Source organism: Anolis carolinensis, chromosome 5 (genome assembly GCF_035594765.1).
Source record: "Anolis carolinensis isolate JA03-04 chromosome 5, rAnoCar3.1.pri, whole genome shotgun sequence".
In the NCBI taxonomy this organism is placed as follows: Eukaryota; Metazoa; Chordata; class Lepidosauria; order Squamata; family Dactyloidae; genus Anolis; species Anolis carolinensis.
Genome location: NC_085845.1, coordinates 192,377,694 through 192,403,246, shown reverse-complemented (window position 1 = coordinate 192,403,246; position 25,553 = coordinate 192,377,694). Strand labels below are relative to the sequence as shown.

Sequence of the window (25,553 nt, the reverse complement as noted above, 5' to 3'; positions counted from 1 at the left end):
ATGAAAACTTCTACTTATACATGAGTATATAGCAGGGGTCCCCAAACTAAGGCCTGGGGGCCGGATGCGACCCTCCAAGGTCATTTATCTGCCCCCCCGCCCTCAGTTTTAGATTTAGGCTTACCCAAAGTCTTAAATGACTTGAAGGCACACAACAACAATAAACCTAATTAACTTGACTATCTCATTGGCCAGAAGAAGGTCCACACTTCCCATTGATATCCTGAGAGGTTTATGTTGGTTAAAATTGTTTTTATTTGTGATTTTATTTTTTGCACTACAAATAAAATATGTGCAGTGTGCATAGGAATTTGTGCGTTTTTTTTTTTCAAATGATAATTCGGCCCCTCAGCAATCTGAAGGATTGTGGACCAGCCCTCTGCTTAAAAAGTTTGAGGACCCCTGGTATATAGAGTACTTCTTTAACAGAAAATATGGTTCTGGAGACAGCAATACCTAGGAATGAATAGGGATGGATTCCTCTAACATACAAAAGAACGTTGCTGTGATGAAAGGTACAAGAACCACATTGCCACATATTTATCAGGTGATATGGAGATTATTGTTAATTGTTGATTGATGATGATAGATTTATTTCTGCATACTGCTTATAATTGATCAACATCAAAACTAGAACCTAACTCAACATTGCAAGCATTCCTCAGTTTGTTGTCGAAGATTTTCATGGCCGGGATCACAGCCAGAACATGGCCACACAGCCCGAAAGACATACAACAACTCTGTCATTCCTCAGTTAACAGAGCCTCTGATAGAGAACCTCCTTTTCTACAAAGGTTTTCTATGCACACATAGCCCTCCCTTTCCACCTCATCTTCTGTCTAGTATTGACATTAGGAAGATGGTGAAGTTGGCCTAGAGAAGCACAAACATTCGGTGACCAGTTGTGGAAGTGTGTCTGCAATAAACATAATCTGAATTGGGAAAGAACATGGTTCTACACTAAGTATTCCTGACTACAACAGGCATGAGCACAAAAGCAGAGATAAAAGGATAGAGTAGATAAGCCTATCTCAGCAGACTAAAAAAGCATAGTTCTATAAGTATGGCCACCAAAAAGAAAATTATAGCAAAGGTGAATGCAGATAAAAGAAAAAGTTATCACTGAATGCATTTTATTAGAAGCCTTTAAGTAGCCCCTTGAAGGTTTTTACTTACTTATTCAAGATTCACTTGACTAGTTGTTTCCCTTCACAAGTGCATAATTTGGTTGTTATGAGCCTTCAAGTCATTTCCATCCTAGAGTGACTTTTAAGGCAAACTTATCACAAACCTATCGTTGCCTTCCTGTAGGTTGAGAGAGTATGACTTACAAAAGGCCATCCAGTGGGTTTCGTGGCAAAGTGAGGGTTCAAACCCTGGTCTCCAGAGTCATAGTTCAACACGCAAATTGGCTTCTATTGATTTTGAGTAAAAACTTCCCAGAAACATTGCTTTGCATTGCATCAGGGATAGCTCACAATGACATACTGATGGGAGGAAATCTGTTTTCCCTTTATCCTATGTTGACAACTGCAGTTAAATTAAAAGAAAATAGGAATTGAAGATGACACCATCAAGTCAGAGTTAATAAAAAGGATTCCACAGGATTGAGCCATGGCAGTAAAAGTGGTATCAAATTGTATTACTTCTATATAGAAATGCACCCTTAGACTTGCAACTCAGATTAAATCAGCCTCAGAGGTTGTGAGGTACACAGCCTCTGAGGATGCCTGCCACAGATGTGGGCAAAACGGCAAGAGAAAATGCTTCTGGAACATAGCCATACATCCCGGAAAACACACAACAACCCAGTTTTTAAAAGCTTTTTAAAGGAGACGACAGAAGGGGCCATTTTTAGTTCTTTTGGGAGGGAGTTCCAGAGGTGGAGAGCGATCACAGAGAAGGCCCCTTCTCTCATTCCCACCAACCGCGCTTGAGACGGCGGTGGGACTGAGAGCAGGGCCTCTCTATAGACCGCAGTGCTCGTGCTGGTTTGTATACATATATACGTTTTTTCAAATAGTCTGGGCCTGAAAAAGAAGGAAGGTTGATTTTCCCCATTTATCCTTAAGCAACTTCTAGTAATTGATCTAGAATTCTGGCTCAATGTTAGCTGTGTTTGACCAGCTTTCTAAAGAGTAATTTTACCTTTGACTTCACCCTAACTCTCCAGTCTTTCAGTGTTCATGACAACTAATGGTGACAACAAACTGATTTTTCTATAACTTAAGCACACCGTTTTCCCTCTATCTAGTGGAGAACAGCTTCAGGCACTTCTGTTTTTGCAAATAACGTACCTTGAAAGACTCGGTCACGTGTTTTGCGGCTGCCCCCATACATCCAGCTGCACAGTCATTTTGGCAGCCCTGTAATGGAACAAAAAAATTAAAAAAAACCTGTATTTAAAAAGAAAACCCACAAGCCAAGTATTAGTTATGTTGTAAAGGAGGTAACACCTGTGCAATCAATGTTCTTTGTATACTGAAAAGGGGAAAATGAGACAATTTGTGGGTGCTTGGGTAATGCGCTGAAACATTACCTGACATTCACATTTGACACAGTTCGTTTTGTTACAAGGCGAATTGCTTTGTGCCTTTCTCATTTCCGGCTCATGAAAGGATTGGGCAAATCCGACTTTACCCCAGTGCATGGGACCCTGAACACTAAGGAACAAGACCACAATTGTTTCCAAATTAAAAGTTGAACAAGTTGTCCAGTTTCGCAGAAGTGTATAATTCTTCTAAGTCAGTGGATTACCTAATTAATTAAAGTATTTTAATGTTTACTATAGCCCATCACACTGTGATTAAACCAAATAAATCAAATGAATATTTAAATCATTACAACAATATATATGCCAATAAATCCTGACTCTTTTACCATTTCTTTCAATAAATAGAAAATGGGGTTTACAGCAATGTTGAAGTTCTACTGGGAAGAAATATAGGTATTTTGGTGACCCCTAAAGTTATGCATCTTCCTCATTTTGAACCTAATGGCATTAAATTCCTTGCAAAAAATACTTTCTTCACCAACTTCAGCAGCAAAGACATGTTCAGTATATAACTTGAACTCTCACAGGCAAGTTTCTAAGTAGCAATTGATGTTTAGAGTACATACTTAGGTACTCTAGACTTTAGTGTACAGACTTCGTAGGGAAAGCAAGCAAAAGATTCTGAATGTTAGAAAGATGTCACAACACAGTGGCTTTCATTCATCTTCCCTGTTGGTGTCAAGCTTCTCCTCACACTCCAATCAAATACTCATTTTCTTTTCTGACAGTGATTTGGTTATATGAAATTTACATATTTAAGCTCTAAACCCTCTCAGGAGCTAATGACATTCTCTTGAGTTTCCACCTACTGCTCTTCTTCATTTCTCTATATTAGTTATTTTTGTAATGGCCTTCTCTGATGTGTCTATACAAGAGGTGGGCAAACATGATGAGGTGAAACCATTTTTCACCCTGGCATCCTCAACAACATGCCCAACATTGCAGGAAGTCATTTCAGATTACAGTTAGCTCTCCATACCCAGGGATTCTGCATCCACGGATTCCAACATCCACAGACTGAATTTTCTAAAATAAAGTTCTTAGAAGCAAAACCTGATTTTGCCATTTTACATAGCAATATCATTTTACTACAGTATTGTATATAATGGGACTTGAGCATCTGTGGATTTTGGTATGCACAGGAGCTTGGTTATATATATATAACCCGGTGGCGAAGTGCATTAATGCACTGAGCTGCTGAACTTGCAGACCAAAAGGTCCCAGGTTCAAATCCCGGGAGCGGCTTGAACGCCCACTGTTAGCTCCAGCTCCTGCCAACCTAGCAGTTCAAAAACATGCCAATGTGAGTAGATCAATAGGTACCACTCCGGCGGGAAGGTAATGGCGCTCCATGCAGTCATGCCGGCCACATGACCTTGGAGGTGTCTACGGACAATGCTGGCTCTTAGGCTTAGAAATGGAGATGAGCACCAACCCCCAGAGTCAGACATGACTGGACTTAATGTCAGGGGAAACCTTTACCTTTATAAACATCAGCACCCCTTTAAAAATCCTATCCTATTTTCAATTAAGATTTGACAGCCTTCTCTCTGGAGAAGCATAGGAAATCAGCACAGAAATTTGTTCACAGTTGCACCAGTAAGTATCAGTTGTCAGTGTGTGTGTGTGTGTGTGTATCTCAACAGATTCCAATCACACAGGAAGCTGCTATGTGGTGTGCCAGATTACAATGTCATCTCTTTTTGTTCTATTTAGGGTACAATGGAGCATTCTGCAGCTCTCCAGATGTTGGGTGGTGTGAATTTTCTGGGCTATATGGCCATGTTCTAGAAGCATTCTCTCCTGATGTTTCACCCACATCTATGGCAGGCATTCTCAGAGGTTGTAAGGTATATTGGAAAACTAAGCAAGGGAGGTTTATATATCTGTGGAAGGTCCAGGGTGGGAGAAAGAATTCTTGTCTGTTGGAGGCCAGTGTGAATGTTGTAATTAATCACCTTGATTAGGATTAAAGGCCAACATCTCCAGATGTTGTTGGACTTTACCTCCCATCCACCCCAGCCAATATGGGTAGTAGCCAGGATGGTGGGAGCTGCAGTCCACCAGCATGTGCTGGGATGAATATTGCTCAGATGTGTTATAGGGGGAAAGTTGTAGTTCAATAGTATTGGATGTGCTTCAATTCAATCCCAAAATTTCTTAGGGCCCTTCTACACGGACACATAATTCAGATTATATGGATCTACACTACATTGGATTATATGAGTCTACACTGCCTTATAATCCACTTCAAAACAGATAATCTGGATTTTATACGGCAGTGTAGAAGGGGCCTTAGAAGGACCGAGAAAGACTCCTACCTGAAACCTTGGGGGGCTGTCGTTGTCCTGTGTAGGTAATACTGAGAAAGTTAGATCAAATGTATTTTGGCTTTGGACAAAGATGCTTATTTTAAACCCAGCATTGTTGACACTGGGAATGAGGGAGCATGACCTTGAAAATGTGGTTGGACTGCAGCTCTCTATCATCGCTCTGCGTGGATCATTCTGACTAGGATTGATGGGAAGCACAATCCAACAAAATCATGCTGGCCACATGTTCTTTATACCTAGTTTATCCTTTCTGGAAATATCACAGGCAGGAGTCCAAGGAAATGCATTTTAGGAACTCTTTCACTGAACTTGGGTCTTCATTAAAGAAGAACCTTTGCTTAATACAATATAGTATATTGGCCTGCAAATAACTGGTAGTTTCTTTTTTCTATCTCTCTAACACACACACAACCTGCAAAACTACTATTCTAAACAAAGTTACTATTCTAAACAATGATAATTATAGCAAGTCTTTCTTGTTAAGCAACAGAAGTTGTAAATCTCTCTTCTATATAACCATTACAAAAACAGGAACCCATGACAATAGTATCAGTTTAGTCTTTGCACATATTGCGCTGCATGTATTTGCATGTGTACACATGCAACATCACCTGGTGACTTCCACATCAGAGAAGCAGTAAATTCAGGTGTTTACCTGAAGTGCAAAGTTGCTACCCAAGGTCCTGAACTCTATTTCCAAACTAGGTTGCATGTTTTTGTTAGCTCCTTTAATGTTTGGACTAAGAAACAGATAAACCAAGATTTGAAGCAGCCACAAAGAGGCCACTGGGTGTGTGTGTGTGACTTATATCCATTAACAGGACCTACTGTTATATATATATCCCTAAGTCTGGCAGGAACCAAAATGATTCCAAGGTATGCGATGCACAGCTGGCCTCTCCTGACAGATCTAGCAATTCATCTTTCTTCAAGATTCATGTCATTCTTCAATGAAATGCAATCACTTCAAAAGCAGTGGGATACTGTTGCCATGAAGTCTGCAAGGCAAGTTTTTTGCTATTCTTTTCTGTAAACCAATTGAGGTGACAACTCTTATAGTTGAAGCCTGACTCAATGGCAACATCACATTATGACTGACAAAGCAAAATCCATGCAGCAGTAGAAAAGAGATGTCATAAAACAAGAGCATGGACTGCTTGGCTCTTCAATTGTCTTTTCATTGGCCTTAGCCAGCATCACTAGCAGTGAGGGATGATGAAAGTTGTAGTTTCCAAAAACATCTGAAAGGCCACACCTGATTGGTACACTGCCTTCAACTTGTTTGAGTTGCAGATCAGAAGAGTCTCTCTTGGTCAAAGTTTCTGGAGAAATGTACTTTGCCATGTCTCATACAATATTAAGTATCATAGAATCATATAGTTGGATGGGCCCTATGGACCATCAGTTAAACTTTCTGTTCAATACAGAATCTCCACCAGGTTGTTATCCTGCCTATTTTTGAAGGTATCCAAGAATACGACTCCAACACCCTGCTAGGCAATTGGTTTCATCACCAAACTATTCTCACCATCAAGAAGAATGTTCAGTCAAAACCTACTCTCTTGTAGCTTCAAACCATTAGACCTGGTCCTACCTTCTGGGGCAACAAAGAATAGGTCTGTTTCTCTGTGGTAACCCTTGAGGTGTTTAAAGAGGGCAATCATGTCACCCCCAGAAGTCTTGTCAAATTGAACATGTCTTCAATCTCTCCTCATATGTTATGTTCTCCATACCACTGATCATCTTTGCTGGCAATCTCTGAACTTGCTACAACCACAGAACATACATACCTCACTTGGTGGACCATGAGTGGTGTAGGTGTGGTATAACTTTAAAACAAGGACTCTGGTCTTTTAATACAATGAGCAGAAACAAAGAATAGTGCCAAATGGGATCTTGAGGACAGGTGCTGCCACCATTTTGGTGATGCTCTCTCATAGTTCTGTGGGAACCTGTGACAGCAGGGCCATGGCTTGTCATTTAAGATGAATGATGGACAATGTCTGGTTTCCATCTTGCTTCATCTATCCCAGGTCCTTTAATAATCCAGGCTTAGAAACAAGCAGGAAAATTATAGGAGCTGTTATCCAAACACAGCACTTCTCTGAGCTCTGATGACAGAGTGTAAGTCCAGATGGCTCAAATCTCTGAGAGTAGTTGTGGATATATATATATATATATATATATATATATATATATATTCTCTATCCTCACTCTAATGGTATGCAAATGACGAGGGAGCACAGCACAGTTAATTAAAACTTGGAAACAAATGAACAAAGAGATCCGATCACAAAGCTCAAGACAAAAATAGTCGCTATTTTAAAAATGGCCTTCACACAGTCGGTTTCAATACAAACATCCTTTTCAGATAAAAGCAGCAAGCACATTTTGGATTCCTAAAAAAAAAAAAAAAAAAAAAGAAGAAGGAAGGAAGGAAAGAAAGAAACATAAATCCAGCTTACAAAATAGTTGAGGAGTGTTTACCATTGCTTTAGCAGCTCCGACACCTTGAAAAGCAAAGGAAGCTATGGAGAAAGATTAATAGAAGATGATAATGACAGCCACTGGGGATTTTGTGCTAAGGAGGCACACATAATAATCCACCACTGTTTTGTGGAGCAGAGGAAGCAACTACGATGCTTCTCTGCTGAGTCACTGGAACCTATTTTTAACTGTAGCTGACAGGGCTTGCATCTCAGTCATATTGACCTTTTCAAAGGGGAGCCGGAGAAAAACCAAGGAATACACATAGGCTGGAATCCTGTTGGTGTACTATAAAAGCATAACTACATTACTACATTTGGCACAAGAGGTCAAAGGAGGAGGAAATGGGTTGCAGGTGCAATAACCATGAAGGAAGTCAGGCACTGGAAAAACAGGCTACTTGGACTTGGCAGATTTTGCCTGCCTTCCCTCATCCCCACTGCACAACCCTGTTATTGAATAGTCTGTTTACAAGCCAGACAGAGATATGTTCCATTTCATTTAATATTAAATGCAACCAAGTACAATATGAGAAAAAGTGTGACAGTCAGATAAATAGACCATGGATGAGCACAAATTTACCTCTGCATTCCATCTCTTAAGGGATTGAGAAACCCTCAACCACCAAAGATCGACATTTTTCCTGCCCCCTCCCAAAAAAAACCAAATGTTTTCCCCTGAAAGCCCCAGAAATCATAATGTAGCTTTTAAACAGTTATTAACACAGACAACCTTCTATTTCACAACAAAACTGGAGTCAAGACATTATGAAAGCTTGTTTGTGCATTGTTGTTGTATATGAAGATATTTTTGGAATGCCCCAGGGGTAGAATATGTTCCCAAGAATTGTCAAAATTTCCCCATCCTGAGACAGACAGAAACACCAAAGAATCATAAAATTGTTGCCAGGAGATTATCAAGACATTAGTTAAATAATCAAAAGCTCCTGCGTGCTTCAAGAGAGGAGGAAAAGGATAGGACTGAATCTGAAGTAGCAGAAATGCTTTTAAGTGAATCTTGTTCTTTTAAAAATATTCCATTTTATGTCACTGTTGTCATCCACCAACCCCCCTCCTGTGTCATCACTGTTGAGTTTCCGCTAATGAGATGCAGCAAGGTTATTGCTCTCAGAAGACAACAGAGATGGGCAGATAGCCAAATGGGCAAAGACCTTGCCACAAACATCTTCTCAAGAAATGCTGTCACAGAACCTAATCACATTATCCACAATATTCACTTGCTCATACTTGAATGTGAATTGGGATATATTCCCAAACTCCAGTCCACTGACACAGGATTGAACAGAGACAATGGCTTCCTAACATACTACACAAATTATAAGACTAGGCATCACTCAGTCTCATGAGGATTGTCTTGCCTAATTTATAACATCACTTGTCTGGTTCCTTGCTAACATCACACTGCATTTCAACACCCCCTTTTGTCATTCATATGGTTGTTGTCGAAGGCTTTCTTGCCCAGGCAAGAGACAAAAACCTTTTCAATGCTAATTAAGGTGATTAACTGAAACATTAATGCTGGCTTCCCAGTGACAAAGGACTCTTGCCACACCCTGGACTCTACACAGATATATATTCTTTCCTTTCCTTGCTTAGTTTATCCATACCTCACAACCTCTGAGGATGCCTGCCATAGATGTGGGCGAAACGTCAGGAGAGAATACTTCTGGAACATGGCCACACAGCCCGAAAGACATACAACAACCATTCATATGGTTATCTACACAGCCTGACTTCAGGCAACATCTTTCCTCTTGACTTTGTTATCCCCCAGCAACTACAGTTTAAGCTAAGCTTGTCGCCTCATCACGAAACCCACAAATTTTACATTTCTATTGTCATTCACACTCCTGTGCTAGCTCGTCTCTTCTTGTCATCTTATGCAAGCATTTGCAAAACCATTTTTTCAGCATAAGAATAAGGTTAATCAGGCAGGGACAAACAAAAAAGTAAGCAGCCTTGGAGAAAAACAAGGGATAGGTCATTTGCATGGTCCTCTGTTTCTGGGGGGCACAATCTGGCATTTAGAGAAGTGGTTCTCAACCTGTGGGTCCCCAGGTGTTTTGACCCACAACTCCCAGAAATCCCAGACAGTTTACCAGCTGTTAGGATTTCTGGAAGTTGAAGGCCAAAACATCTGGGGACCCACAGGTTGAGAATCAATGTTTTTGAGAATGGTTTTTCTTTCAGGGTTGAAGAAGGCTTGTGGGACCCTACATGGGAAGGCGGCAGGCACCACATATGGCTGCAACACCACACATTGTTTACACCTGTTCTAAGCCAAATATCAGGAAATAAGTTAGCCTACAGTTAACATCAATCAGTGTGGGGGCAAAATCAGAAGAGCAAGAAGGAATATGAACATCGCACAACAAGGATATAAGACCAGTGTATCCTTAGGAGATACATTCTCTGCCAGACACCATTAAATCATATCACATACTGTTCAAGCATACCGCAGAGTTGTGTTGAGCACCTAGAGATATTCATTCTAGGAATTTGCCAGGCTCTCAAATGCAATTTTCAGGAGAAAGAATACCATAGAAATTTCTGGAGGACCTAGAAAATGGTTAGAGAGATACTTTTTGCTGGATGCAGGTAAGTGAAACTGTAGATACAAAGGCTTATTGTAATTTTTAAAAAGTGTTCATAAAAGATACAAACAATCTGGCAGTAATACAAGTAACCTTGAACCAGTGAGCTGATTAACATAAACTGTGAGCAAAAAAAAGTCATTCTCCTTGTTCAAGGCACAGGAAGTAGAGTTTAATCTCTTGGTGTATTCTTTCCCAGTGATTTTATTTTTCTTTGGAAGCTTGGATTCATTGGTTCAAGGATGGCTGCCTTAAGATCTGAGAAAAAAAGGTCCATCGAGAATAAAATAGTATCCAATTGGTTTTTTAATATTACTATTTCTGATGTCTGATTTGTATTCATTTTGTCTATAGACCTGTTTATCTTACGCAAAATGCAAGAATCATTGCTGGCCAAAGATGCTCATACATGCAAATATGTGTAAGTTTTAAAAAGTAGGTATGTTCCAGGACATTACTGAAAATTTAGTGCAAGAAGCACAGTTTTCAAAACCAGCTCTAGCTATTCCTTTTCTGAATTTTGCATTTGAATTGAGTACAAAGTATTTTTTTCATTTTGAACCCAGTTTGCAGCAATGGAAGTAAGATAAGGATCAAGCAGGAGGAAGAAAGAGAAATGGGGGCATTTTAAAAAACAGCTGATAAAGTGGGAAGGCAGAGGATTAATGGGGACTGTTCCTGCAAAATGAGCACAATTGTAAAGTCTGTGTTAGATTAAAACTAACTCTAAATCTTTATTCCAGTATTATATGGTACAAAGATGGACTTAAAGCTCTTCTTGTTTTGTCTAAACTTCCCAATGCTTGGGTCAAAGGCTTATTTTCCAGAATTAAAACAAGTCTTGCATTTATTGTCTTCAGCGATATCACATCCCAGTGTCATTTCCTTTGGAGCTGCTGGAAGAAAGCCATTTCCACTCTTCTGACCTGAGAACAGAGCCTCCAAGTGTCTCTTGTTGACCTGCTTGTCATATCTAGCATTAATTAGTTTGCTTAACAATTGCAGTGTTTGCTTGGGTTACAACAAGGGCAAACACAATAACTACATAAAAGTAGTTTGCTGAATGCAGTTGACATAAAAATCTTGTTCCCAATTAGATAACTCTTTGTTTGAGTCTGGCTAACAAACAAGAACACACTTTCCCAATAACACTCAGGCCATCCAATTCTACAAATTTAAGAACTGTGTTTTTATTTATTTATTTATTTATTTATTTATTTATTTGCTTGCAGTATTTATATTCCGCCCTTTTCACCCCGAAGGAGACTCAGGGCGGATCACATTATACACACATAGGGCAAACATTCAATGTCCATAAACACATTGAGACAGACAACAGACAGACAGACGCAGAGGCAATTTAACCTTCTCCTGAGGGGATGTTCGATTCTGGCCACAGGGGGGAGCAGCTGCTTCATCATCCACTCTGACAGCACTTCCTCATTCCAGGTCGTAAATTAGTTAAACTTGCCTCCCCACTTTTTTATAAGTGGTACCTTATTTCCTACTTGATAGATGCAACTATCTTTCGGGTTGCCAGGTCAGCAACGAGCAGGGGCTATTTTTTTATTTTTAATTGACGGGTGCTCACCCCGCCACGGGCTGGCCTTGAACTCATGACCTCATGGTCAGAGTGATTTATTGCAGCTGCTCAACAGCCTGCGCTACAACATATGTTTTAATATCATCAGTGGTTTAATTCTAGTTTAATGTTTTTAAAAGTATCAATCCCAATTTTGGGGGAATGAAGGCGGGGAATAACAAAGCTAATGGTGTGTCTATATATAACTACATTAACATTAACTGAACAGTAGAAAATACAGGTTGAGCATCTCCTAATTAGAATGCTTTGAACCAGAAGTATTCTGGATTTCAGATATTTCTTTTTTTGGATTTCTGAATACTTGTATTTACATAATAAAATATTTTGGAAATGGGACCCAAATCTAAACACAAAATTTTATTTATTTATTTATTTATTTATTTATTTCAAATATTTCTATCCCGCCCTTCTCACCCGGAGGGACTCAGGGCGGCGTACAATTGGCAACAATTTGATGCCGATACATCATTAAAAACAACAACATATAAAAAATACAACCAATTAAATACAGTATAAAATATAAAACATAAAACGTGTTTAAAATCCGTTCGTCCAATATCCTCCAACTTTATCCATATAACAATCTGGGTCGTCTTTATCATTTATTCATTAAAAGCCTGGGCACAAAGCCATGTTTTTAAGGCTTTTCTAAAACTCAAAAGGGTTGGGGCTTGCCGTATATCTCTGGGGAGGGTGTTCCATAGCCGGGGAGCCACCACGGAGAAGGCCCTGTCCCTCGTTCCCACCAGCCGCGCCTGTGAGGCAGGCGGGACTGAGAGCAGGGCCTCTCCAGATGACCTCAGGGATCTTCCTGGCTCACAGGAGGAGATACGTTCGGACAAGTTCACCTTTACATAATGAACATGCTTTAATACAATATTTTAAATACTTGAAACCAAATTTGCATACACTGAAGCAAAGGAGTCACCTATTCCAGAAGTCCATGAGGACAATTTTGGAGTATTTTAGAATTTGGATGAAGGATGTTCAGCATAAATTCCCTAGTTTAAGGCAGATGTTCCCTTGATAGCCCCCAACATTATGTGGTACGTATCTATAAAATAGATAAGGGACCATATTTATCGGGAAGGATACTAGACTAGAAAATGAGAACACGAACTCTTGAATCTTCATCAAGCCTGGTAGACCCAATTGCTATTCTCTGAGGCAGATACACACAGAATAGAAGGCTGCCTTTGACCAGATCAGACCATTTGTCTATCTAATTCAGTGTAATCTTACCATCAGTTAGTTTCTATAATCATAGGAAGGAGCCTAGTGCTGTTGCATGCCTTCACGTCATCTTCAACTTAAGTTGACCCTAAGGCCAACCTATCTATAACATTTTCTTGACCAAATTACTTCAGATGATGTTTGCCCTTGGCTTCCTCTGAGGCTGAGAGAATGTGACTTGTAATGTGGATTGCCATGGCTGAGCAGGATTTCAAACCCTTGTTTTCAGTCATAGGGAACATCTACGTTGCAGAATTAATGCGGTTTAACACAACTTTAACTGCCATAGCTCAATACTGTGGAATTCCGGGGTTGTAGTTTGGTGAGGCATGAGCACTCTTTGGTAGTCTAGGTGAAAGACCTTGGAAAACTATAGCTACCAGGATTCCATAGCAGTGACCAATAGCAGTTAAAGTGGTGTCAAACTGTATTAATTCTACACAGTGGGTACAGCTGTAGTCTCAAACCCCTAGACCACAGTAGCTCCTTGGAGCCTCCTACCAGATTTTTTGTTTTGTTTTGTTTTGGTTTTTGTTTTTGTTTTTTTGTTATTTACTAGAGAAGCTATGGTTTGAACCTGAGACTTTCTGGCATGTGATTATCCCAGAGCACAGGACCACTTTGCTGTTTATTCTCCCTTGGTGACAGAACAAATTTGTGATGACTTGATTCCCATGGTAGTTCATGCTGGCTACCTTCAGCAGAATTGAGGTCAAAAGCTCAATGAAAACAAAGGGAATCAAATCAATCATAAATAATTAGCTCTATGGGTTTTCAATGGAAATGAGCCTCCACTAATTTCAGCTGGTTTGGACCTACTGTTTCATAGAAGCGCCAGTATTTTTGCACTGCTATATGCCAGGAGTATGCTTACAAAAGGTCTGCATTTAAAAACTCCAAATGTGCTTCAAGGGCCCCTTCTACACATCTGTATAAAATCCACATTGAACTGGATTATATGGCAGTGTGGATTCAGATAATCCAGATCAAAGCAGATATTGTGGATTATCTGTCTTGATATTCTGGGTTATATGGCAGCATGGAAGGGCCCAAGGATGCCTATAAGAAGTATTATTATAAAAGACAATCCATACTGCAGAATTATAGCAGTTTGACACCACTGCCTATGGAATCCTGTAGTTTATTGCGGCTCCAAAGCTCGCTAACAAAGAAGGGTGAATATCTCACAAAACTGCAAATCCTAGAAAGAACTCCACTGCTCTGAGCCATGGCAGTGAATGTGATGTCAAACTGCATTAATTCTACAGTGTAGATGCACCCTAAAAAAAAGCCATGTCAAGTCAGAGATGATTTGAAGGCACACAATGACGACCAAAATGGACCTTGAAAGACTGTCTATCTAGGACCTGTCTCCAGTCTACAGATTTTCAAGATGAGTCATGCTTATAGTTATTTACAGTATTGCTTCACATCCACTTTCTGAGAAATAAAATTGGCACTGAGTTACTGGGGCAGAGGAGGAGAGCCCCTTCTTTGCATGCCAAATATGCCAGTTTCAATCTTCAGGAATGGCTGGAATGAGGACTTTAAAGCAGCAATTTGAAGGCAGAACTCCAGAAGATACAATCAGCAAAAATCCAGGATAGCAAAACCGTCTCATACCCAGGTGTCTTATTTCAGTAAGACTAAAAGCAAAATTTATGTTGATTCCTGGCTTGGCCACTCCTGGATTCAAACAAATAGGTTATTCCAAGCTGCTGTGCCAGGAGACATAGTTCACATTCTAGCTGGTGCTGTTCCATAACCTATGATGACTCGCCAAATGGTTAACTGGATTGCTTTGGGAAGGGTGGCCATAAAACAAAATGATTGGCGGGGTTTATTTCAGCAATAATCCAACAGGAAGTTTGAAAGGTAGTGGCTCCAAATCCTGCTTTGGTCCTGACTCATTATTATGCTTCTCAGATAGGAGAATAAATACGCATCTTTAAGCACAGCTAGGCTTATTTTACTTATTACATCTGTAGTTCAGCTTTTCTATATGTCAGAGCATGGCAAATTGTGACTCATGGACTACCCACATGTCTCCAGGATCCCTTCAATTCTCTGAACTCTAAACAAAACTAACTTTTGCTCTCAAAATGGCAAATCACCCCCCAAAAGTCTATTGACATAATTTTATCTCCTCTGCCCTGCACATGATTTTTTCAATAAAAATTTGTAAGCCAAAAATGACAGTCCAGTACACCTGTCTAGGCTAAGAGATAGTTGCTGGGCTTGGATTACCTAGTAAGCTTTATGTCACGATCAAACATAGAATTGAATGCCTTGAGTCCTGATTTTACAGAAAAGATGGAATATAAATAATGTAAGATGGCTACTGACCATTTCATGGAAGTGGGATGGAAGAGGCACCTACAAAGTAACTGCTCAAAGATTTTTTGCTTTATACTTTCAAATTATTTCCAATAATTTGAAAACAATATCATACGAAAGCTGACTGGCACAACCTGGAGATCACAACCTGATACAGTGAAGACATCTGCTCTTGCGCTTTGCTACACATGCCCAGTGTAGGACACATTTCACCATGTTAAAACAGTGGATGTGGCTCTTAATGAGACATGCTGCATTATCACAGGCTGTCTACATCCCACACCACTGGAAACATTTATACTGTTTAGCCGGTATTGCACCACCTGGCATCTGTCGGGAAGTAGTAGCTAGCAATGAAAGGACCAAGGCAGTGACATCTCCGGCTCATCCCCTGTTCGGATATCAGCCAGCACTCCAATGCCTTAAATCGAGAAATAGTTTTCTAAGATCTACAGAGACACTCGCAAGAATGCCTCAGAAAACGAGAGTACAAAAGTGTCACATTAAAACCCAGAACCTCAATCCATGGCTGATACCAAGTGAGAGACACTTCTGTCTTGGGCAGACAGAAAACTGGGCGACTTGGAAGGCGCTGAACAGACTGTGCTCTTGCACCATGAGATGCAGAGCCAACCTTAAGAAATGGGGCCACAAAGTGGAGTCCACGACATGCAAGTGTGGAGAAGAGCAAACCACAGACCACCTATTACAATGCAGTCTGAGCCCTGCTACATGCACAATAGAGGACCTTCTAATAGCAACACCAGAGGAGCTCCAAGTGGCCAGCGACTGGTCAAAGGATGTTTAGTATAATGCCAAGTTTTAACTTTGTTTGTGTTTTTAAACACATTACAACTGTACCCTCGGTTCGCTTCTGAATACGATAAGTATAACATGTGGTTTTTCATGGCTGAGAGGAAAATCAAATCCAACACTCAAATCATGACATCATTCTGGTTCTCATTCTAAGTATTATTCTTGTTCAATTTATTGGTAACTCTGACAACGTCAACCTAGTTCCACATTCTCTTTTAGACTGGCCTAAGCCATGCAACTTGCTAAGTCAAAGCAGCACAGGCTACAGTTCACATACAACAAACGCTACATGGTATCCATAGACAAGTAAACAAAAATCATCATGCAAGCAGCTCTCCATTTCTGGCAGTAAAACCACAACAGCGACAAAGGAAATAACAATTTGTTACACCTTCATGAGACAAATACACAGAAATTGAGATCTTACTCAAGAGAAAGCAGACATGAAAAGTGGGGAGGAATATCAATAGTTTAAGATATGACAATGATACTATATTAATTTTTATGATTATTATGATTATTTGTTATCCTCCTCTCCTCAGGTGGGTTACAGCATAGCTAAAACACATCATCATCATCATAAACATTATATAAAATACACATATTAAAAAAGACAGAATAAATATCAAAATATAGTGAACACAAGACGTGAGTTTAAAATGCATGATTAAAACTGATTGAGTAGGCCTGTCAGAAGGCATAGGTCTTTGATGGGTTTTACATTCTAAGAGCTCATTTAGCTGTAAGAGCTCTTCCAGCAGGTCCTTCCACAGTCTTGGGACAGCTGACAAAAAGGTCCCCTGGGTGACGGTCACCAGTCAGGTCCTGGCAGGCTAGAGTAGCTGCGCCCTCCACATAGCCTCAGTGTTTGGAACGGATTGTGCGGGAGAAGGCGATCCTGTAGGTAACCTGGACCCAAACCATGTAAAGCTTTAAAGATCAACACTAACACTTTGTAATTTGCCCAGAAACAAATTGCAGTGGTGTGACTTTAGTATAGGTTTAATATGCTCACTCCTAGATATTCCTGTGTAACCAATCCGGCTGCTGTATTTTGAACCAACTGAAGTTTGTGAACTTGGTACAAAGGTAGCCCAATATAAGGTGCGCTACAGAAGTCCAACTTTGAGATTGCCAGTGCATGCTTCAATGATTAGGTCCTCCAAATCTAGGAAGGGGCACAACTGGAGGATCAGCCAAAGCTGATAGTAAGCACTCCTGACCATTGCATCTACCTAGACTGACATTTGGAGAGATGGATCTAGGAGCCTCACAAGCTGCGAACACAGTCTTCCAGGAGGAGTGTAACCACATTCAAAACTGGTTGACACACTTCCATCCCAAGGTTAGGATCCTTAATGGCCCCTTTTGGGAACAGAATGACCCCTAATGAGATGTCATACAACAACTCTTTTTCTGAGGTGCAGCTATCCCCAAGCACCACCACCTGGAACCTGAATGAGAGGTACGACCGGAATTACTGCAACACAGTGCCTCCAATTCCCAATCCCTCCAGGCATTCCAGAAAGATACCATGGCTGATGGTATCAAAAAGCCGCTGAGATATTTAGAAGCATCAACAGGGACACACTCCCCTTGTTCGTGTTGAGATGGAGATCATATGCTAAGGCCCCTTCCACACAGCTATATAAAATCCACACTGAACTTGATTATATGGCACTGTGGACTCAGATAATTCAGTTCAAAGCAAATATTGTGGATTATATGGCTGTATGTAATGGCCCTATAGCGACCATAACAGTCTGAACTCTGAAGCCAGTTTGAAATGGGTCAAGAAAGTGTGTGTTATCCTAGTGAGGCCCAGGACTGTCTGGCTGAGCATTTTAAAGGCCCATTCCCTACACTACAAGCCCCATAATTCTACAGGAGGATCTAAAGTGGATCCATGTTCTAGTGTAAATGTCTTTGTAAGTGTCTCAAATTTGTGATGAGGAGGCAGGCCTTCATTTTCCTTTTTAAAGGAAATGATATGGCAACATGTTAAAATTGTAACTGTTGCTGTAGTTCAGGGCAGAAAGAAAAACAAGTGAGTGATCTAAAGGTGCATCTACAGCCAAGTTGTACAGACTACATACTGCCAAGGAGGAAACAAGCTTAGTGAAAAAAAGGCCAGAAAAAAACAGATTAGCTTGAATGTCTTCTTGCCAACAAAGAAGTTGCCCAACCGGCAACCTCAGGCCAAGGCAAATAGCCACAGAGAAGAAAGGAGGACAGAAAATAGTGCTCCTGTACTCTAGTATTTGCAGAAGAGAAGGAATTTCAGATAATGAAGCATTCGCCTGTTACAATACTTCTTTCCAGAAGTGTATCACTGGCTAAGAACCTTCGCTTTCTCATGGCTACCCTTCCTATTGCTGGTCTTACGTGGAACTAGACAGGTAGCCCCAATGGCCTTGTTGGAATGTAGCCCTAAATGTAACATTCAGGATAAGAAATGTTCAACCTGTACTAGAAATCCTGGTTCTAGATCAATTCACGTTCTATAACAGAAATTAGCTTTCATAGTGTTGACTGGGGGCTCTCAAGTCGCTGGGGTGCTCTGGCTTTCAGCCTGAATGTCAGGTTCAATATCGTGAATAGCTCCTTTAAATGTCAGCCTAAAACCAAAGCAGGCCAGTAGAAAGCCACCAGCTTTCTTATGTTCTCAAATGAGTCTCAGCATAATTACATCCCAAGGAAAAGATGATCCAGTGATTGTGTAGTAGACATTTCAAGGGACTAAATAAATTAAATGCAGCTGTCTGCTTAGTCTGCCAACAGTGGAAGTCTTGGACTGGTCCATTAGAAGAAGCAAATGCATAATTCTGCTGCCTGTATTATAGAATCATAGTGCTGGAAGAGATCCCAAGGGCCGTCCAGTCCAAACACCTGCCATGCAAGAATAAACAATCAAAGTACTTGCAACAGATGGCTATCCAGCCTCTGCTTAAAAGGAGAGAAGGAGACTCCACCACATTCAGAAGCAGCATATCCACAGTGGAACAGCTATTACCATCAGGAAAGAACTGACAATGGTACTCTGCAATTGGAAGATAATACCAGTTTCTCCTATTTTTCACATCAATGACACCTAACGCGTCCCAGTTAGTGTGCCCATTCACACTACACAATTATATTGTTATTATTCCACTAACTAATATCAGCAGTTTGAAGCCAGAGAGGTCTGTGGTTTGACAGTTGGACTATTCAGGTCTGGAACTCAGGGTTTGATTCCCTTTGCACACACTATTGGTCCCAGAAAACCCTCTGATAGATTCACCTTAGCAGCACCACAAGTCTGAAACTACTTGAAAGCACAAAATAACTACAATTTAGAATTTTCAGGCCAAGTACTCCTGTGTCTCACCAAACTGCAAACTCAATTTTTCCATAGGAAGGAACAATAGCAGTGGTATAATAGTGCTATAATTCTGTAGTAGGAATGGACCCAATCTCTAATCTAGAAATTTCCCAGAATGGTTTTGATTCAACAAGACTACTTCATAATGCAGCTTTCAGAAATCAAGTCCATTTTGGAGCTGCTCCGCATAATGCAGCTGCCATATATGGCAAGAATGCATAGCAGGTCATTCAAAGTGCTAAAATCACAAGTTTGAACTGGCTAATTCTCTTTGGAGGAAAGGGCAGCTGCTGCTATCCAGAGTTGGAATACGTTTTAGAACTGACAATAACAGCTGCATTTTTTCAGGATAAAAATAGCCAGTTTAAATACAGTTTTAAAAAATGCATGAACAGCTTTCACTTCATGCTTATATTCTGCCTTTCCTCAAATGATTTTAAAATGGTGCATTTATACTTATTCCCATCATTACCAACATCATTATCATCATCATCACTGTTGTTTGAGTATCCCTTATTCCAAATGCTTGGCCAGAAGTGCTTTGGATTTCAGATCTTTTTGGATATTTGCATATGTGTACATAATGAAATCATTTTTTTAAAACGTGTTATATACCTTAAGGTAGTCTTATACAATCTTGTTGATAATTTTGTGTAGGAAAGGTTGTATAAAACAAACCATCAGCACGCAAAGGTGTCCTTTTCTTGATCACCCATGTAAACGATTTTGAATTTTGGAGTGTATTGGATTTCTGGTTCCAAGATAAAAGTTATCACACCTTTACCGATGGTAATACCTTAACAAATGGTAAATATATCATTTTATTCTAATATTTATATTAATCAGATATATTCTTTGTTCTACCAATCTAAGTAGGCTGGCCATATGACGGTGAATTTAGTAAACATTTTACTTCTATTTCTCTGGAGGACTTTAAACAGAGATTATGCTGGAAATACTTTGATTGGCTATGTCTCCACGGCAGAATGGAGAATCAAGGTCAAGTTGTCCCTTGGCAGATGGGCATTCCAGTTGTAATAAGAGTAATGAGGTTGACAGAAAGAAAGCAATACGTCAACAGAGACAAGAAAGGGAGGTTTTGAGAAGGAGCAGAAGGTTACTAATGATAAAGGGTTTTGAGCAAACTTCCCATGGAAGGAGACCTTGATTTCAGCTTTAAGAGGAACCACTTCTGAGAGAGATTTTCAAAGGTGGCAACTTTGTTCATTGAGAGAGTTGTTCTGTTTATGGACTCATGTTTCATGCTTCATAGAATCCTGTTTCATGTTCCTGTGGACTTTCATGCCAAGTTCATGTAGCCTTGTATCTTGAGTTTTGTTCCAGTTCTTGCTCTTTGGGAATTTTGGATTATCCAGTCATTGTTCCTGAAAGTTTTGCAGTTTGGACCCCTTGTCCCAGATCCTGTTATCTGTTCCAGTTTTGTTCCTGTTCCTTGGACTAATTTTGATACCTTGTTGAAGTTTATTTTTGTGTTTGATTTTCATGGACCCTTGCTTGAAGACTCTCAAGTATCTTGAACCTGGTGGACTAAAACTTAGTTTCATTGACTTTGAACATTGATTTGCTATTGCTTATATATATTCTTCAATAAACAACTTGCTTTGCTTATAGTGGTTTTGAGGTGTCTCTGCAGTCTAGGGGTGCAACAACCTCTCTAGGAAACTCTAGGGTCTTCCAATGGAATTTTATAGTTAGCCTCCAGCTGAAGTTGACCATGCAGATGTGCTGGAGGACCTAGAAATTATTAGAGAGGTTTTCTCTTAGGTAAAAAAAACAGTAATTTTTAAATTTACCCTTTTCCACTTTCACAGGGGTCCTGTACCCCTAACCCCTGTGAATGTGGAGGGCTGACTATACTTTCTGAAAAGATGAGGAATTTCATATGAATTGAGAAAGTCTCAAGCTCTGTAACCAAGGCAACTGCCTCTTGCTCCGTGACAAACCATTGATCTGGCATTTAAATTCTGCATGTGAACAGCCAGCATCAAAGGGAGGCAAAGTGATGCCACCCAGAGATCCGAAAATGCGGAGCACATCAAACGCAGTGTTCCAGGGTTGATTTATCAGGTGATGCAAACTAGTGAAACCCTTTGATTATCTTAAAAGACCATTTCCCCAGGATTACGTAGTGGGGAAAGCACTGCTTTTAGATAAGCAAAGCCAACACATTTTCTCTCCCGGTGGCATATGGCAATATTTGCCGAAGCCCTTCTAACAGATTTAAGTTAATTTAATCCCTATTATAATAATGGCTTGTTTAAAGAGGAGAGGCACTCTTCTCTTTAAACCCAGAAACTGTGTTTCTTAATGGATACTTCAAGAGAAATGCAATTAATTCCACGGAAACTGGGAAGATCTATGACAGTTGTGAGTTGGAGGCATTGGGAGAGTAGAAGAAAGGAGAGAAAAACCCATTCCAGATAAGGTAATTCCTATCTATTCCAAGTCTGCTCTATCTCTTACTACAGCTACTGAGCGTAGTTTGAAGGTTGCAGTTAAACTGAAAGGATGCTTGGAATCTGTTTTGTTAGCAGCTCTGGATGAGAGAGATAATGTTTTTGCATTCGTATAGCAGTTCTTTTGAGGACTCAAAACCCTTTCACATGCATTATTAGCTCTGGTAATCCTTAAAACTGCCTACTAAAGTAGCTACAAAGCTCAAACCGCCCCAGGACTATATGGAGGGGAATGGCCTTATATCTCTGACTCAAGAATGAACTGGGAATATGCTGGGAGACCTACAAAGTGATAAATATTCAAAACTTTCTCCTAAGAAAACTCAAATTACTGCCATTCTGGGGGCCCTTTCACACAGCTGCATACAATCCACATTGAACTGGATTATATGGCAGTGTGGATTCAGATAACCTAGTTCAAAGCAGATATTGTGCATTATCTGCCTTGATATTTTGGGTTATATGGCTGTGTGGAAGGGCCCTGAATGCATCTACACTGTAGGTTTAATACAGTTTGACACCACCTTAACTGCCATGGCTCAATGTTATAGAAGCATGCCAACTCAAGAGAAGGGGACTTCTCTCAGTCCCTTTTGGGGTGAGAAGAGCTGGATATAAATACAGTAAATAAACAAATAAACAATTAAACATCTTTTATCTTTCCCTGTACCTCCACCCAATAAAATGTGAGCAAAAAAGGAGGCAAAAAGTCCTTCCGAAGATATTAATTCCAAAGAAAGCCCTTTTTTCAGGTACCCACATGCCTTACATCTGATAGTGGGGAAAGTTTCTCAATAAAAGGCCCATAGCTTCTCTTTGTCCCTGGAGAGAATGTGAGAAGAAATCAGCTGGTTCTGTCCCAGAGATCAGACTAAAGTACATCTAGTTCAGCACTGTTCCCGCAGAAATAAATAAACTGCAATAGATCTCTCTAACAAAGAATTTTAAAAGTGCATAGACACTGCAGTATTAATGCAGTTTGACACCACGTTAACTGCCATGGCTCAATGTTATGAAACCATGAGAGTTCTAGTTTGCAATGTCTTTTGCCTTCTTCGCCAAAAAGCACTGGCGAATCACTTCACTACAAATCCAAGGATTCCATAGCATTAAACTATGACAGTGTAAGTAGCATCAAACTGCATTTATTTCACTTTATAGATTCACCCTAAGACCCCATCACATCCCAAAAAAGAGTATTTCCCAAGGATTATTTTTCTGAATGTTTAAGTGGAATCTGTTTTCCAGCCGTCTGAATCTGTTTCTCCATGTCTTAGGCCCCTTCCACACAGTTGTATAAAATCCACATTGAGCTGGATTATATGGCAGTGTGGGCTCAGATAACCCAGTTCAAAGCAGATGTTGTGGATTATCTGCCTTGACATTCTGGGTTATATGGCTGTGTGGAAGGGCCCTTAGTTTTTGGAGCAAAAGAAAACTATCTTGTCCCCTCCTCAATGTGACATGCTTTCGAATATTTAAACATGGCTATCACGTCTCCGGTGGTGCAGTAGGTTAAACCGCTGAGTTGCTGAACTTACTGACTGAAAGGTTGGAGGTTTGAATTCGGGGAGCGGGGTGAGCTCTCGCTGTTAGCCCCAGCTTCTGGCAACCTAGAAGTTTAAAAACATGCAAATCTGAGTAAATCAATAGGTACCACTTCGGCAGGAAGGTAACAGCGCTCCATGCAGTCATGCCGGCCACATGACCTTGGAGGTGTCTACGGACAACGCCGGCTCTTCGGCTTAGAAATGGAAATGAGCACCAACCCCCAGAGTCGGACACAACTAGATTTAACGTCTGGGGAAAACCTTTACCTTTACTATCATGTCCCCACTCAATCTATTCTTCTCCAAGCTAAACATACCCAACTCCCTCAGCCACTTCTCATAGGACTTCCAGATCTTTGTCCAATTTGGTTGCCTTTCTATGGACATGTTTCACCATGTCAATATCCTTCTTGAATTGCGATGCCCGGAACCAGACACTGCTTTCCAGGTGCCACATCTGTGTAGTACAGATGCAGTGGTAATGTTAACGCTGTGATCTGTTTTAAAATACAGCCTCCTTGATATTTCCAAAATGATGTGTTATAGGTAACATCATTACTTGAAGCAGTATTCAGTTATTCCATTACATTATTAGTTGTATTGCATTATGTCCAAGTTTCAATGTTTTGCATGAGAAGAAAATAAGAGATTGAGAGATGATTTTTTTGGTGGGGGGTCTGGAGTGGTGAACTCACACTTGATGCTCCTCATGGTATGGCAAACCCTTCTAGGTTTCTAAGGTAAAATGTCAAGCAAGAATTTCCCCCCTTTTTTTTCATCCTGCCGAAAAATGAATACCTTCCCTTGGGCATCCATTCACATGCAACGTGACGTTTTCGCAGCTATAGTCTTTGACCTCTATCTGGACAGGAATTAATGCCACCCCAAAGATATTCTTCCACAAATCCTCTTTGCGCACATGAGCCATTCTGTTGTATCTGCTGAAGGCCATGGTGGCGATTACAATGCCTCAACGCCTGGGGTCACAATTAGCTGAATGCATAAATACAATGCTGTGATTCTGGCTTGTCTGGCTTGGCAATGAAGCATACCAAGGATGATGAACAACAACAAAACAACAACAACATTTCCAGAACACATCCTTTCTTCTTCTTTTTTTTTCCTTTGGAAGAGCTGCAATTCCACCAGCACTTCCTGCAAAGAGTCTGAGATCTAATCCACAGTATTTCCAGGAATCCTGTTTGGAGAGCTGCAGTCCATTACACAGGCAGTCCCAAGTTAAGAAAAAGACTGGCTTGTTCTTGGTTTAGCCTATCTTAATATTGGCCCTTTACATCTGTCAAGTTGTGTAGCCATATGAATGCTGTCACCCATCCATCCTCGACCAGGATGTTTGGAAAGGCCAGAGCTCAACAGGAAGAATTAGACTAGTTCTTTTGCAAACACCTTCAGGCAACCTCTCTAGTTTATTTATCCTGTTAATTAATTGACTGCTGCAACCAGAAAATCCCAGCCATTTCCCTGTAACTTCTCGGTATGGTTGACACATCAGATTGCAATTCTGAGTATCTGGGTTATAAAGCAGCTATTAATGAAACTTCTGATATAAAAACCACCCCATTTCTGGTCCTAACCGCACCTTTTGGATTGTTGGCTCTTAACCAAAGAGTTTCATTAGGATCTATTGTTTTGATACATAACAGAAATGCAAGTTAATGACTTACTGTTCTGCATTTCTTCTTGTGAGTTCAAGAAGGCATAAACAACAATCCTCCACCTATTTTATTTGCCCAATGACCTTGTGAGGTAGGTCAATCTGAGAAAAGGCATTCAATTGATCACTGAGGTTTCGAATCTTTATATGTCATTCCATACACTGGCTGGACATCCTTTATCTGGAATTCCAGAATTTGATTTAATTTTTATTTATTATGTTTATTTATATCCCGCTTTTTCTCTCCATACAGACTCAAAGTGGCTCACAACTAAAAATATTTCAATATAATTTAAAATATACAAATATTAAAACAGTATAAACAACATTAGTATTAAAACAAGTTTAAACCATAAAAGCATATAAAATCACATCACAAACTCAAAGCAGCCCTTGATGGTCTTAAACACTGTCATCTTTAAAAGCCTGCCTGAAGAGAAAGGTTTTAACCTGCCGCTGGAGGGGGTAATTCTGGCTTCACTGGGCAGGGGGTTCCAGAGTTGCAGGACAGTC

At 40.2% G+C, this 25,553-nt stretch overlaps 1 protein-coding gene across 6 annotated transcripts in view; it reads right to left on the bottom strand.

Moving 5' to 3' along the window:
- The window catches only part of bcat1 (branched chain amino acid transaminase 1), a 69,956-nt gene that overhangs the window by 36,198 nt on the left and 8,205 nt on the right, over positions 1-25,553 (bottom strand). For 3 of the 6 annotated variants that reach the window (XM_062983188.1, XM_008110356.3, XM_008110357.3), the window contains exon 2: positions 2,298-2,366. The exons of 1 other annotated variant lie outside the window; for it this stretch is intronic. In XM_062983188.1, coding sequence (XP_062839258.1) covers positions 2,298-2,340 — 43 coding nt within the window. In that variant the 5' untranslated portion in view covers positions 2,341-2,366. Of the gene's footprint in view, positions 1-2,297; positions 2,367-23,356; positions 23,429-25,553 lie in introns of all 6 variants that reach the window. 2 more of the 6 variants (XM_062983189.1, XM_062983185.1) reach the window with 1 other exon arrangement.